This window comes from Gopherus evgoodei, chromosome 1 (assembly GCF_007399415.2).
Source record: "Gopherus evgoodei ecotype Sinaloan lineage chromosome 1, rGopEvg1_v1.p, whole genome shotgun sequence".
Classification (NCBI taxonomy): domain Eukaryota; kingdom Metazoa; phylum Chordata; order Testudines; family Testudinidae; genus Gopherus; species Gopherus evgoodei.
Window position 1 is genome coordinate 166,663,471 of NC_044322.1, and position 16,137 is coordinate 166,679,607.

General features: G+C 41.6%; 1 protein-coding gene across 9 annotated transcripts in view; it reads right to left on the reverse strand.

The window, feature by feature from the left end:
- Positions 1 to 16,137, reverse strand: part of ITSN1 (intersectin 1) — a 238,546-nt gene that overhangs the window by 138,795 nt on the left and 83,614 nt on the right. For all 9 annotated transcript variants that reach the window (XM_030578552.1, XM_030578544.1, XM_030578535.1 and 6 more), the window contains 5 exons: positions 8,041 to 8,178; positions 7,199 to 7,314; positions 4,934 to 5,196; positions 3,910 to 4,059; positions 3,484 to 3,624 (listed from right to left, as the gene is read on the reverse strand). In XM_030578552.1, coding sequence (XP_030434412.1) covers positions 3,484 to 3,624; positions 3,910 to 4,059; positions 4,934 to 5,196; positions 7,199 to 7,314; positions 8,041 to 8,178 — 808 coding nt within the window. The remainder of the gene's footprint in view (positions 1 to 3,483; positions 3,625 to 3,909; positions 4,060 to 4,933; positions 5,197 to 7,198; positions 7,315 to 8,040; positions 8,179 to 16,137) is intronic.

The following is a 16,137-nucleotide window of genomic DNA, read 5'->3' on the forward strand; positions in this document are numbered from 1 at the left end:
GTTTCACCACACAACTTATCTAAATTTGTATACTCATCCGATTTGTGGTACATTATTTGAAACAATTTCTAGTAACAGCAGCTTAAGTATTTAGGGGTAAAGGTAAATACAAGTGATCATTACTTTTACATGAAATTTAGGCTGTATGCATGTCTTTAAGCAGTCCTTATGTTAGAGCGGCTACTTGTTAATTTGAGCCATTACTGCAGTATGTAAACAGCAGCAGATTTTAAACTGCTGTAGACTTACTGATGCTTGAGTTTGCCAAAAAGTTTTGAAAGACTTTTTGTCATTGCTTGCATCAAATTAAGTTAGCACTGTAAGTGACACAGACATCCCTAAACTGCAACTTATTTTATTACAGTGATTACTGCAATCAAAAAAAAAAGGCTACTATTGTGAAGGGCCTAACAGTGTACCACATAATACTCCAAAGGAAATTTAACACGTTTAAAATTTAAGCTTAGGAACATAAAATTGAAAGCCATAAACTGAAATGATACAATGTGGGCATAAAATTGAGAGATCTAACTTCCAAGTGCTGACTTCGCTCAAGTGAACAGACTATGCTGTATATGGCTTCAAAAAAGTACCTATAGGTTTGAGTTTTAAGACCGCTTTAACCTTACATCTTCACAACTGAAATTCCAATTCATTCTCTTTGAAATTAAGACTTAATAGTAGTAGTTCTGCAGAAGCACCAAAAATCCCCATCATGGACCAGGACCCCATTGTTCTAGGTGCTGTACGAAACACAGAATGATCGTCCCTGCCCTAAAGAGCTTACAGTGTAACTACAGTTTCTAACTAAAAGTACAATGAATATCACAACGTTCAGCATATACATCAAATCACTCCTCTTGTCTGAAATTTGGGAAGATGAAGGAGAAGAAACAGGAAAGAAGAAAAAAAACTAAACTGTCAGGACTAGACTTAAAAAAAGCCAAAAACATACTCTATATTTTACCTGGTAATTTCAGTATTAAAACAATACTATTTTCTAACTTTAAAATACAGGAAAATAGCTTGGTTTCACACCAAAGACAAAATCTTTCTGACAAAACACCACTGCTGTCTGCATGTGTACAATCAGAAGTCATTTGAACTAAAAAGTACAGTGAAGAGACAAATTCTGCCCTCAGATATACATGCACAGTTTCCAGCAAAAGTCAGGAAGTGTATGCACATGCTGAGGGCAGAATTTCACCAGAGATCTTCTGCAGAAATCTAAATTATTTTCTCATTTACTTAAACATGACAATGTTAATTATGTTAAAGAAACAGAATAATATACTACATTTGACTATCAGAAATCATACGTCAGTGCCCCCTTCACTCTCTTTCCATCTATAGCAAGGATATGTTAGTAAAATACTAAAAGCTCACTAAAATAAATCTGAATACAGGATGTTCACAGAAGAAGAGATTTTTCACATATCTTGACTGAGATGTAAAATTTAGGGAATGAGAGTCCATAAATTTGAATTTATTTCAGAGAAGTTCTATGGTCTGTGTTACACACGAGTTCAGATCAGGTGATCATAGTGGTTCCTTCTGGTTTTAGCATATATTCATAAATAAAATATCTGTAAGTACCCATTTTATGTTGTGGGAGCCCATCCTACAAATGTTATTATATATAAGACTTTCCCCACATATATAAATATTCAAACCCATCCACCACTTCACTTACTACAGTCCCAAACACTTGTGATCATAGAATCATCAAAATGTAGCGCTGGAAGAGATCTTGAGAAATCATTTCTGTGGCAGCAGGACCAAATAAACCTAAGCCATTCTTGACAAAGTTTTGTCCAGCTTGTTTTAAAACCCTCCAATGATGGGAATTCCACAACCTCCACTGAAATCCTATTCCAAAGCTTAACTGCCCTCACAGTTAGAACGCTTTTCCTAATATCTAACCTAAATCTCCCTTGCTGCAGATTTAGGGCATTAATTCTTGTCCTGTTTTCAATGGCCATAGAGAACAATAGATCAGTCTTTTTATAGCAGACTTAGTAGTCTTCAAATAAGTTATCAGGTCCCCCCTCAATCTTCTTGTCTCAAGACTAAACATGCCCAGTTGTTCCTCAAACCTTCTCTCATAGGTCAGGTTTTCAAAACCTTATTTTTGGAGAGAGTCCAAGGGAGAGCAACAATTTGTCCACATCACTCCTAAAATGTGGCATCCAGAACTGGACACAGCACTGCAAATGAGGACTCACCAGAGCCAAGCAGAGTGGGACAATTATCTTCCGTGTCCTATATACAACACTCTGAATACACCCCAGAATATTAGCCTTTTTTACAGCTGCATCAAATTCAATTTGTGATCTATAACTCCCAGATCCTTTGCAGCAGCACTACCACATAGCCAGTTATGCCCCATTATGTAGTTGTCCATTTGATTTTTATTCTTAATTTAAGTACTATGCACTTGTCTTTATTGAATTTCATCTTGTTGAATTCAGATTAATTCTCCAATTTGTCAAGGTCATTTTGAATTCTAATCTTGTCATCCCAACTGCAAACACCACCTCCTTAGCTTGGTGTTACTCATATATCTTATAAATACACATTCCACTTCAAGTCATGAACAAAAATACTGAATAGTACCAGTGCCATGACTGATCGTGCAAGACCCCACTAGATGCATTGTCCCAGTTTGACAGAGAATCATGGATAACCAGTCTAAATATGGTCTTCCAACCAACTGTGACTCCACCATATAATAATTTCATCTAGACCACATCTCCCTGTTTTGCCTATGAGAATATCATGTGGGACTGTGTCAAAACCTTACTAAAATAAAGATACATCACATCCACTCTTTATTTAAAGATTCTATGTGATGGAGAATTTACAAAACCCTTGGTAATTTATTACAATTACTAACTGCCGTTACCATTAAAAATTTTCATTCTTACTTCTAGCTTAAGTTTTCCATCTTCCAGCCTCTTGATCTTGTTATGCCTTTGTTTGCTGTATGGGCTTTCCACAAGACTCTTGTTTCCCATAATGTCCTGGTGAATTCTAACTTGGGAGGGTGCTGGACTGAGGGTTGGAGGAGTTTGGTAGCTACTTCTGTATGGGTAGTACTTATATTTGAATGTATGGGATGGGCTCCTATAGATGTGTGTATATTTTTAATAAAAATCCACTTCCCTCAATTCCCCATACATTTTCAGCTGGACATTTTATTCACTGCTTCCAACCTGAAGAGTGTGAGATATTGCTCTGCATGTTCAATCAATTGCTGCTAACTTCCAGCGTGGTAAGCAATTCCTATACATAGTTTTAAGAGTGACTTGATCTTTTGGGATGAAAGACACTATAAAAATGAATTATTTATTAGTGGAACTGTTCAGGAGTGACAAAGTAATATGCAATGTTTGGTGGGGAAGTTTGATCAGGACAGTGATCCAGATGGGTGAGGACAAAACAAGCCTAAAGGCTAAACATAAGAAACACCAGCATGCTCACCTGTAACTGCTGTTGCAAGTGTGTAATTTCTGCAATTCTCAGTTCTCTAGATTTGTTTGTGCTCTCAATTTCATGTCTTTGGATAGACAATCGACACCTGATATCCTGAAGCTTTCCCTCCAGCTGATGTTTTTTATCATTCTTCAGCAAGAAGAGATACATTTTGGTTACTACAATAATTCGTCATGCAAATCTGGATTTTATACGTTTCTAAAACTAAAAATAGTCAGTTGGCTGTAGAATAAAAACCAAGATGTAATTATGGAAACTAATCAAGACTCTGTAGTGTTTGTTACTGTGATCTTGTACTCCATTTACAATATAATCACCACTCTTTTTCTCTCTTAAATACAAGTTTTGTGGAAATGGTTGGTCATATATAGTAAATACTTAAACCTACAACCTTTTAAAAATATCGTCACTTACCAGAGCTTCCAACTCAAATTCTAAAGTCTTCTTCTTTGCCTTCAATACAACTATGTCCTCTTGTTCTTTGTTTCTTTGATTTAGTAGTTCCTGCCGACGATTACGCTCCCACTCAAGTTGTCTTTGCCTTTCAAGTTCCCTTTTTGCAGCCTATAGTATGTAAAAAAACAATTACTGTTGAAATGACCAGTCTGTGAATCTACTCTATTCCCTCATTAGAATAGTTCTAGTATAGTGTACACTGAAAACATTAATATATGCCCCTGTTCAACACAGTACTTAAGTATATGCCTAGCTTTAATAACAAGAGAATAATCCCAGTACTTTAAAGTTAGGCATGTGCTTAAAACCCTTGGTCAATTGAGGCCACAATCAGCAAAGGTGCTACTTTTGAAATACACATTTCTTCCATTTTAATAAATTAATCAACATTTAATTTGACATTTCAATAAACTCTGAATAATCACACACTTAATTTCTCAAACACATGAGAGTTGAAGATCAAGTGCTGATCCATTACATTTTAAAAACAGTTAAAGTCTGGTGATTTCAAAACACAGCAGCTCTTCCTAAGCTTGCCATTGAATTTTCTCTTCACCTAATGTACTGACTGCATCAGAAACACTAAGAATTTCCAACCCCAGGCAGAAGTCTTTGCTCCTTCATCAAAAGCAAGATCGCTTCATGTTGCAAAAAGTTTTAAGGTTGGAGGTCAAGAACACTTTGTGCGATACCTAACTGTCTAATCCATTCAGTAGAATGGGAGATATTTCACAAGAAACATCCTAGATTTTGATAAAGTTGTCTATCTATTTCCAGGAAACTTGAAACTGAAGTCTGTTCTTTAACTGTAGCAGGAAAAATATTTCACTAATAAACCAATTAGTTTCTAAGGAATTATAAACAAGTAAAGATTTCTATAATAAAGGAAGTATGGTAAAATACTTGCCAGCATACTTTTTTCGGTTTTGTTTAAATCAAAGGACAAATTTTCACAGATACTACTACCTCTATATCCATTTACCTCACGCCTTTCTATTTCTTTCCGCCTTTCTTCTTCTCGCTGACGTTCCAATTCGCGTTGTTTTTCTAATTGCTTTTCTAGCTCCAGTTGTCTTTTACGTTCTTGCTCCTGTCGTTCGCGTTCTTTCCTTTCCTGCTCTGCCCGTTCCAGTTGTGCTAGCCGCTCTTGCTCTTTGCGTTGCTGCTCCAGAAGGGCCTGCCTCCGCTTTTCAAGCTCCAGATTGCCACGTTCAAAGTTCTCACGCTTTTTATCTTCAAACGTAACTTTAACACAAGAAAATGTGAATGGTGAAATTAAGCTTTGCTTTGTTTAAAACAAAAAAACCCAAACAAACAAACAAAAGGACTATGAAAACAGACTGGTGAACCAAGAACAGTTTGCTACATGCAACAAGTATCCAACAGTATTCCAACCTTGTTCTCAACTACTGATAAGCAGAACTGTAATGGATACTGCTTGAAGTTGTCACTGGCACTTATATTGCCATCTCCACGAAAGCCCTCATCTTTACTTGAAGGATGAATTCCAGACCTACCCTTTAGGCTCCTGGGTGCCACAAAGCCCAGCTTCTATCCAGATGTGTATACTGGAGTTTAGGCAGTCCATTCCCTCAATCTTGCATACTCTAGGATTTAGAGTCCCTCAACACACATGAATTGCATACTCTTAAGCGTGTGTTGTTCACTGAGAACCAAAAGTCCAAGTCTTGGTCTAGTAAAAGTTGTGACTTTCCTAGGAGATTAGAAACCACTGCCATGTAGCATCACTGAGGTGGAAGCTAACTTACTACAAAGCCAAGAAAGTGCAGGCTATGATTCATTAATTTATTGGACAATTTTTCAGAAGTTTTCTCAATTGAATCCAGACAGTGAAGAGCACAATTCTTAAACTATTGTGCTCACCTTGAGCCTCACATTTAAATCATTTAACACATTCACTGATCATCATTTTATTTATAGCACTTCGTTTATAATAGAGCAGACACAGAAAGAGGTAAGTTAAGTTTGAGATGCAGTATAACAGCTTAAGAGCAATTTAACTGCAGTTACAAAGGTATCTTTTCTGTGAGCAGCATACTGGATGATTTCAAGATATTTTTCTGATAAAACAACACAAAGACATGAGTGAAAATATGACACCAAGCTCTGGGTTTCTTCAGTCACTGAATGCCTCAGGGTTAGGTCAGTGATATAGTGACAACACATCCCACATAAGACATCAGTTTGAGGATTCAAGTTAAATCTCTCACTCCAAGACTGGCACTGCCTCGAGGCACTGCACAGAAAGCCTGTTGAGGGGGTGGTAATACCTCACATTTTTCTACCAAGGCCACCATCTTGCTGCCACCGAGTGGTATAGAGTAGATTCATTGAGGTAATTTAGCTGAGTCCAGTCTTCCTTTGCCAAAAGGGCATTTGGGCAGATGTGCAGTTCATACCAAAGAAAATGGAGTACACTTTGGATGGGTGGAAACAAGTTTTGTTTCTCTAGCTCTCTGAAAGAATGCAGTGAACATTTCAACTGGAAATATGCTCTAAAAAATCATCATGCAGGATAAGCCCAGCTGGCTGCTGGTTGTTACTATTGCTTCACACCAACAACTAAGTATCAATGTAATAAGCCAAGAATTCCTCAATAAAGTTTTAGAGGTTTTAATATCAGAAGCAATTTTGTTAATGTTCAGAAAACCTGATATCTTCTTAAAGAGAACTGATTAAAAATGTATAAATCCATAAAGTACATAGATTACAATGAAACAGACCTGTATACAACACACTCCGGTCCTAATCCTCCACATGGGCCAAAATGCACTTGGTGCAAGTCGGAGGGTGGGGGTGCGGGGGTGGTCAAAAGCAACATTATACCACTATGGCAGTAGCCTCAGTCTGGGCCTACCAGCCATCAGGGCAAGAAAGCAGGGTGAAAGCTATTCCAGTGCCTGCTGCCAATGGCCCACAGAGGCCATTTCAGAAACTGGGAATCAGCTGGACACCGCAACATCTCAGCCATGCTTCTTGCATCACAATGTAACCTTAACAAAAAAAATCTTAATGTTATTAACATATGTGAGCAGCTGATAGTGCTTTCTACTTTAACAGGACAGAACATATCTAAATTTACGCTCACCTGAAGAAGAGTTCTGTGTAGCTCAAAAGTTTGTCTCTGACCAACATAAGTTGGTCCAATAAAAGATATTATCTCACCCACCTCGTCTCTGATATCCTGGGACCAACACGGCTACAATAACACTGCAAACTCACTTACCTGGCAATTTCTTTTCCAATTGTTGCTGTTCTTCTTCCAACACTGGTTCTTCTGGCAACCTCTGGTCTACAGATACTGAGCTTATTACAGAGATGCCACTGCCAGAGCGTACTCTTCTGCCAATTAAAAAAAAATAGTTATAAATTGTGTAAACCACTTAAGGCCAAAATGTTTGACAACTATGGTCTAGGCAAGAGCTCAAGAAGTAAGGAGATACAGGAGCTCAAAGTTTAATTAAAAAAACATTGTGTGCAATAAGTTATGAATCACTGTCTGTAAGATTAAATTTCAAGTTCCTGAGACAGTAAACATATGTGAAGATGCCTTCTCACTGCAATTTTGCCTTGGAAAAGGAAAATGGAAAAAGAAGTAGAGTGACTCAGCATCTGGAATCCATAAATACTTACTGGACCACAAGCCAGAATTTACTACAATAGAATTTCAGGGCAAGTTTTAAATTCTCACACATCTCTTTGTGGTGCAGTAAAAGGGAGGGTAATATTGGGTAGCTGAATTACAATAGATTTTAGTTCAAATTGCTTTAGTTCTCAGTTTATTTTTGTAAAATTCACTTATTGACAAGAACTGTACTCTAAAAGTCACTTCTTGTGATGGAGATTCTTCATTTGCCAGTAACCAATAATAAAAGCTACAGCAGACATTACCCCAGTGAGAGAGTATTGCATGCCCTCTGAGCAATGCAAATATATAAGTAGCAGCTTTTTCCAGCCTCTTATCCTTGACTTCCACACAACTGAACAGAAATATCAAAATAGGTTTCCCAAACAAAGCCAAGATTAAGTAGTTTAGAAATGAAATAGCACAATTTATAACCATTTTACCTAAATGAAGGTGGAATATATTCTGGAGGCAGTACAGGTGGCAATGGCTGGCCAGACATGGCCACATCAATTAAGTGCATAGCCAGAATAAACTCTTCTGCTGTAAGTTTTCCATCTTGGTCAATATCCGAAAGATTCCTGTTTAATGAAAAGACCCAAATAAATCAGTTTTAAAATAATTTTTAAACTCAAATACTCATTAAGTGGCATGGTTTCTATATTGTCAATTCACAAGTGATTTGTTTTTTCTTATTTCTATTGTTAGATAATTGACAACAATTTCCCCCCGTTTATGTTTAAAATCTCTTATGGCTGGGCTCAAATCAAGTGTGCCACCCCTCTTCTCCCAATTTATAATCTCTGCATCCACATTTGATCCATGGTTTCTACTCCTTCAGGCCTAGAATTACCGATGCACCCACTACAAGAGGCAAGATTGGCAGGTGGAGTCCTGTTCCTCCCACAAATATCCACTGCACAATGCAGTGCAGGGAGGGTCAAATTGGACTTGTTTACAGTGGTTTGGCACACCTGCACTTTTTCTTGGAGACTGCTACCATGTTCTTAGAATTAAAGCTTTTATTTAAAAGAAGTTAAGATCCAGCACTGACAAATGCAAAGAAAACTTGAATGTTAACAAAGTATAAACCAAGACAACGATGTCTGATGATGGCCTAAAGCAGTTCTTATACATGTGAAATGTCTTTATTCATATTAAGAGTTTAAATTTTCATCATTAGATTTCAGAGTTTTAGCTTCATTAGTTATTGGATGCTGATTCAAAGCATACAGACAAGGCTCATATTCCAGAGATCTCTGAGAATGGAGTGTTTTGGACATCTCAAGTGTATAAGGCTTTATTTGTGGGCAGAATTTGGAAGACTACTAACCTATTCCTTCTCTCCCACCTCACCCCACTATTGATCCATGTCTGTGCTACTGATTTCCTCAGTGGGGCCATCCCCAGTATGGGCTCACAAATCCTGCCTCCTGCATGCAACCACACTGGTTCTACTTCCAGAGGATAAGCCTCAGGGAAGTGAGCAAGATCACCCCTCTCCTGGAGCTCAACTCTCTCCTTTCATCTATGGGTGGCTCCCCTGTAGGTGCAGCAGCACCCCCTGCACCTGGGATTAGAGATCTTCATCAGCGGTGCCCGTTGGACTGCACATGCACACCTCCCTGTCTCACACCATGAGCGGAACATATATATAGCACTGTGCAGCCCAATCGCCCCCAAGTTCCTTCTCTGTTGCAGAGCTTATCTTTCAGCTCTGAAGCAAAGGGGAGGAGGATGGGAAGTGGAGCACCCATAGGGACACATCTCAAAGAAGCTCAGTTACTGCACAGGAGGTGAGTACCTTCTCTTCTTCAAGTGATGTCCCTATGGTGCTCCACTATAGGTGATTATAAAGCAGTACCCCAGGGCTCCACTGTAGGTGATCATAAAGCATGCCCCCAGTTGGAAAGCTGGAGCTTTGGAGCAGCATTTACTGTGGATGACAGGACAGAGTGTCCTAGCAGAATATCTGATATAGCATCCTGAGTAATGGTGTAGTGACAGCTAAAAGTGTCCGTCGATGTGCATGTGGCTGCTTTGCAAATATCAGCAATCAGGACATTGTTAAGAAAGGTGATTGAGGTGGAGAGTGAGTGAGTGGAATGTGCTCTAGTTCCAGGGGGAGGTTATCGATTGTGTAGTTAGTAGGAAAGATGTATACACTGAGATCCACTTGGAAAGGCATTGCTTAGAAATGACTAAGCCTTTCGATCTTTTGGCCATTGGGAGGAATAAGTGTGGTGATTTCCTGAAAGGTTTAGTTCTGTCCATTTAGAAAGCTACTGCTCATCTGATGTCCAGGGTGTACAATGTTGCCTCCTGTTGGTTGCGGTGTGTCACTGAAAAGAAGCAGGGAAGGGGGATAGGTTGGTTTAGATGGAAAGTGGATGGTACCTCAGGTAAAAATTTTGTATGTGAGCATAGCATAACCTTGTCTTTATGAAAAAATCACATATGATAGGTATGCCATAAGTGCTCCAATTTCACCAATCCACCGGGCAGAGGTGGTGATAAAAAAATACTGTTCTTGTATGATAAATGAACATAGAAGCAAGCTGCCATTTGGTTCGAATGGAGGTCTAGTGACCAGAATCCCAAGCCGGGGTTGGATCCCATATGTGAGGGTAAAGATATTGGAGGCCCTTCAGGAATCGTTTAATGAGCAGGTGAGTGAAGATGGAGCAGCCATCTATCTCGCAGTGAAAGGTTGCAATGGCTGCCAAATGCACGCCTATGGAGCTTGTGCATAACTCCAATCTTTTAAAGGTATAAAATAGAGTCTGGGATAAGTGGTAATGGAGTGCTCAGTGCCTCAACCTGATGGAAAGTGCACCAGGATTGGATTCTAGTCCATTTGTGGAGGTAACTGCCTCCAGTCCTATCACACCTGCTGTTTGAAAGTACATGTTTAACTGCTTCCAAAGAGGTTATTTCTGAATCCCGGAACCATGGAGGAGCCATGTGTTGATTGGGATGGAGGATGTAACCCTCATCCTGTAAAAGTCGCTGAGTTGGACAGATAGTGATTGGAGGGCATACTGTCATGCAAATGAGGTAAGTATATCAGATCTGGGATGGCCCTGTCGGAGCTATATGCATGACTCTGGCTCTGTCCCCTTGGTTCTTGTGAAGTACTCTGAACAGAAGGGGGAAGGGAGGGAAGGCACAGAGCACCAGTGTATCCCATGTGATAAGGAATGCATCTTCCAGAAATCCGCATCCTCGACCCGCTCTTGAGCAAAACTAAGGGCAGTGGGAATTCACCAGTGTGGCCAAGAGGCCTATGGAGGGTAATCCTCAGCAGTTGAGGATGTGCTGAAGGACTTCTGTATCTTGTTCCTATGTGTGATTGTGGGAGAATCTCCTGCTCAGTGAGCCTGCAGTGGAGTTCTGGAGTCCAGGGAGCTATACAGCTAAGAAGGTGATACAGTGTTGGATACACCAGTTCCATAATTTCAGTGCCTCTGAGTGTAGAGAGTGGGATCTTGCTCAACCTTGTCTCTTGATGTAGAACATGTAGGCCATATTGTCAGTCATGACTCTGATAGCACATCACACTATCAGTGGGAGAAAACATCAGCAGGTATTGCAGACTGCTCATAACTCTAGGATGTTGATGTGTAGGGTAGATTCAGTTAAGAACCATCTGTCCTGCACTGTGTGAGTGTGAAGGTGTGCTCCCCAATCAACTAAAGAGTCAGTTATTAGAATCATGGACAATGATGGTTAAAGGAAAGGGACCCCAACGCAGACGTTTTTGATCTGAGTCCACCAGACCAGTTAGTCCTTGACCTTCATAGGTATAGATAGGTGTTTGTGAAGGATGTGTTTGGGAGGTCCATAAACTATGTAGCTATGCCTGGAGACACAACATGTGCGTACTTTACCATGAAGGCAGCTGCTGCCATGTGGCCAAGTAGTTGGAGACATGCCCTGGCTGAGATTTGGGGACAGGTTCGCACTGTGAATACAAGATTGACTATAACTGAAAATCTGTGAGCCGGGAGGAAGGCTCTGGCTTGTATGGCATCCAGTTGTGCCTCAATAAACTCCAGGTGTTGGACCAATGTTACTGTAGATTTCTCCAGGTTTATGCGAAGGCTAAGGCTTGAGAAAAGGTCCACTGTCACTCAAATTTTGAAGAGCATCTGTTTTGGATGGGGTTTTGAGGAGGCAGTCATCTAAGTATGGAAAGATGACAACGCCTTCTTTGTGTAGGTAGGCAGCCACTACCACAAAGACTTTGGAGAACACACAAGGGTCTGTCAAGAGTTTGAAGAGCAGTACTTTGTATTGCTAGTGATCAGTAAGACTACGATTTAGTCACAAGTATTTTTAGTAAAAGTCATGGACAGGTCACAGGCAAAAAAATAAAATAAAAAAATCATGGCCTGTGATCTGTCCATGACTTAAATATCTGTGTCTAAATCTTAGGGACTGTGAGGTGTCGAGTGAGGGAGGGTACGCTGCTGCTGGGGCAGGAGGGATGCGTGGGGCCTGCGGCACCGCTGCCAGGGCTAGTGGACCATGGCTGTTCCCGGCCACCCCAGGACCGCGGCCAGGGGCCAGTCAAGCAGCAGCTGGTGTGGCTATCCCCAGGGCCACCTGAGCAGCTGGTCCCGGAGCCAGCTGCTTGAGTGGTCCTAGGATTAGCCACACTGGCCACTGCAGAAGTCACGGAGGTCATGGAAAGTCACAGAACCAGTGACTTCCGCAACCTCCATGACAGACACTGAGCCCTAGTGATTAGTCCCCAGGATGAATCAGAGAAAGCGGGTGTGGGCAGGGTATACTGTGATGTGAAAGTACAAATCTTGGAGGTCGAGGAACAAGAGCAGTCCCTCTGTTCAAGTGCCGGAATAATGGTAGAACAGATAACCATCTTGAAGCATTGCAGTTTGACTAACTCGTTTCGGTTTCGAAGGTCTAGGATTGGTCTCCACCCACCGGATTTCTTTTGAACCAGAAAATAATGGGAATAAAAACTCTACCCTTTGTCCTGCGATGGGACCAGCTCTATGGCTCCCAGTTGCAGAAGGTGATTTATTTCTTCTCTTAGAAGGGGTTCACGAGAAGGGTCCCTGAAGAGGGGGGGTAGATAGGAAAGGAATGGAGTATCCTTTCTTGATTATCCCTAAAACCTGCTTGTCTGAGGTAAGTAGCTGCCATGATGGAAAGGAAGGAGACAGAAGATTGCCAAACTGGTGGGATGCTGGATATGGTTGTTTTGACTGGAATAGAGGGAGGCTTCTCAGGGCCTCGAACACACCTTCAAAATTGTTGTTTGGTCAAAGGTATGTGAGAGGTAGCCCCTTGAGGAGTCACATGTCTGTGCTTGGTAGGGGGCTTCTGTCAACAGCATTGAGTATTGCACAGTTGTTGGGGGAATGTATTGCTGTGGTCGGGACCATGGAGGAAGTTGGTATTTCCCCAGGTGTCTCAATGGTGCTGGTGAGTAAATGCCAAGAGAACAGAGAGTTGCTTAAGAGTCCTTAAGGGAGTGTAGGGACTCATCAATACACTCCGCAAATAATTTGGGGCCCTCAAAGGGTAGGTACTCCACAGTGGTTTATACCTCTTTAGGAAGGCCAGAGAGGTGTGGCTATGATGCCCATCTCATGACTATGGCAGTCTTGATGGATTGGGCAGTGGTATCCACGGATTCCAAAGGGGCTTGTAAAGCCATATAGGCCAAGAGGTGTCCTTCGGATACAAGTGCCTGGAGTTACTCTTTTTTGTCATCAAGAAGGTCTTAGCAGAGTTCTTGTATTTTGGAATAGTTGAGAATCGTATTTGGCCATGAGAGCCTTGTAATTGGATATCCAGAATTGGAGCATAGCAGATAAATAAGCTGTGTGCCCATATAGTTCCAATTGCTTCCAGTCTGTCATGAGCAGCGGATTGAGGTTGTGTCAGTGTCCCTTTTTGTGTACGGCATTGACAATGAAGGAATTTGGAGTGGAGTGAGAAGAGATTCCATGTCATTTCTGGGAACGTAATATTTTTTGTCTGCCCGCTTGCAGGTTGGTGGGACAGTCACTGAGGTCTGCAGAGCAACATGGTGGGGTCGAGAGGGGCGTCATTAACAGGGAGGTCTACTTTGGAGGATGAGGATGCGTGCAGGATGTCAAGGAGTTTATGCTGCTGTTCTTTCACTTCCTTCAAAGGAATCTAGAGGGAGTCTGCAATCCTGTGAAACAACTCCTGAAAGTATTTGAAGTCATTTGCTGCAGTAAGGGGTGGAGGCATGATAGCCTCATTGGGGGATGAAGAGGAGTGGTGGTGAAATTTCCCTCTCCTGGTCTTCCTCCTTGTCTGCTATGGGGAGAGGTTCATACTCTATTGGTCAAGAGACTGATGGAGATGGTGAATGTGTAGGCCTCTGGCTTTGCTCTATGGCAGGCTTTCCAAACTGTGCCCTGTCCATGGCCCAAGGATCCAGTATGGCCAATATGGAGAGGGAGGCATGTGGGGTTAAATCCATTGCTGTCTATAGCAGGACCTTGGTCCGGTTATGGATAGTGAGGACATGTAGAAGATGCATCTTGTGCCTGTCCCAAGTATGAGTGGGACAAAATACTCTTCCTCCTCTGCATTGCTGTGGAAGGGCGGTGCCATCCTTGGAAGGGAAAAGGAACAACGCTGTGATTCTGAAGAGGAGGATGGAAGTAGAGGGAGAGTGTGTCTGAGTAGTGGTGACTCAGGAAGATAAGAAACAAGCAGGTCCATGGGGTTTCTGAACTCCTGGGGAGGAGGAAGGAGCATCATCAACACCAGCACATGGGTCAGTGTCTGAGGGAGAGGTGCATTCTCTTGACCAGATACCAGATGGAGTTGATGACTTGTTCAGTGCTAAAATGGACCTCGGTGCTGGTATAGCTATCAGTGTTGGTGGTTTTGTCCGTGCTGTGGTGCCCAAAGTCAGTCTGGTTAGGGCAGTTGGTACCAGTGCCGAGAGATGGTGCCAACAGCTGTAGGTCTGCCCTCTTGGGGTCTTTAGACCTTTGCTTAGCTCCGGTAGCGGAGGTACTTGGATGGTCCATGGAGCTGCGTCCCCTGTCAGAGGATGTTGAGGGAACTGACCTTGCATGGGATGGTGTTCTGGCGTGTGGTGCCTCAGAAAAGGTCATGGGAGAGCCTGTTTCTTTCAATGTGTGGGAAAGAGAAGATTTTCTTTTAGAAGGACAGGGCAAATGAGGGTCAGTGGACAACCAAGTGGAGTGTTAGAGCCGCATGGCCAAAATGTCCGGGCCAGGGTCTGATGCTGGATGCAATGATTTCTCCATGAGGAAACGTTGCAGCCAAATGTCCTATCTTTTCTAGCCCTGGCAGTCAGTTATGGCAATGAGTACACTTTTTGGGTACGTGTCCCTGTCCCACTCAGCAAATACACTGTGGGTGACCATCAGTTACCCGGAAGGTGTCCCAGCAGAAAACGCACCTCTTAAACCCAGGAGACCTGGAGATAAGGGTGACGAGAAAAGCTTCTCAGTCGGGAATGGCAGAAAGCAGCAAAACGAAAACCTAAGTTCTGAAGGGTAAAAGCTATGAAGAGTAAGCTATGAGAGAGTAAGAGGACAAAAAAAAAAAAAGATGTATTTATTTTTAATAGGGAGAGGATGAGAAAGGAAGAACTAACTACTAAAACTATACTAACACTAACAGGTGAGGCACTATCTCAGAGGTCAAAAGGAGAAATGGGCTCTACTGTGAATTCTGCCCCAGACCAAAGGGATTAGAGAGGGAACTGGGGGGCAATCAGACCGTACAACACTATATATACACACATGTCCCACTCATGGCACGAGATGGGGAGGTGCACATGTGTGGTCTGACGGGCACTGCTGATGAAGATCTCTGATCCCAGGGACAGGGGGCGCTGCTACACCTACAGTGGAGCACCCATAGGGACATCACTCAAAGAAGAACTACAAGTTATGTTTGGAACTTCTCAAATGTGTCAGCTGTTCCCCTCCATCCACCCCCAGCTATCCACACACTTCAAGCCCTGGCAGCAAGTATTACATCTTTGGCTAGCCTGACGTTGTCTGATTAAAATATAATTATGCAAACAATTGTTGCTACCACTGTTATCTACTTGCAATGAATCTTATAATGAATGTAACACATGGCCAGAAAGGGTTAAGCATCTTGCAGGCTAACTAACCCAGAGTCAGCCTGCAGAGACATGTTAAAAATGGTAATTAAGGCCATGTAAGGCTAGAACTTTGAAATACAAACCTGTATTGTTAAAGAATTAGAGGTGATACTAATTATGTGTATCTTAGATGATAATTATGTAAGCAGACAGTTCCTGTCTGTCACTATAACTATTAATTCAGAGATCAAAAGGGGAATATTAATATTTAGATGAATCTTGAGTGAAATAATGTCATTGTCTATATGTCTCTTTGAAGTTTGTAATAGACTGCCTAACGGATAAATTGCCCTATGTTCATTTGTGTAACTAATTACTGCTGGTGCTTAGGAAACAGGAAGTTACATCAAAAGCCTATTGTCTACCCAGGACTGTATGG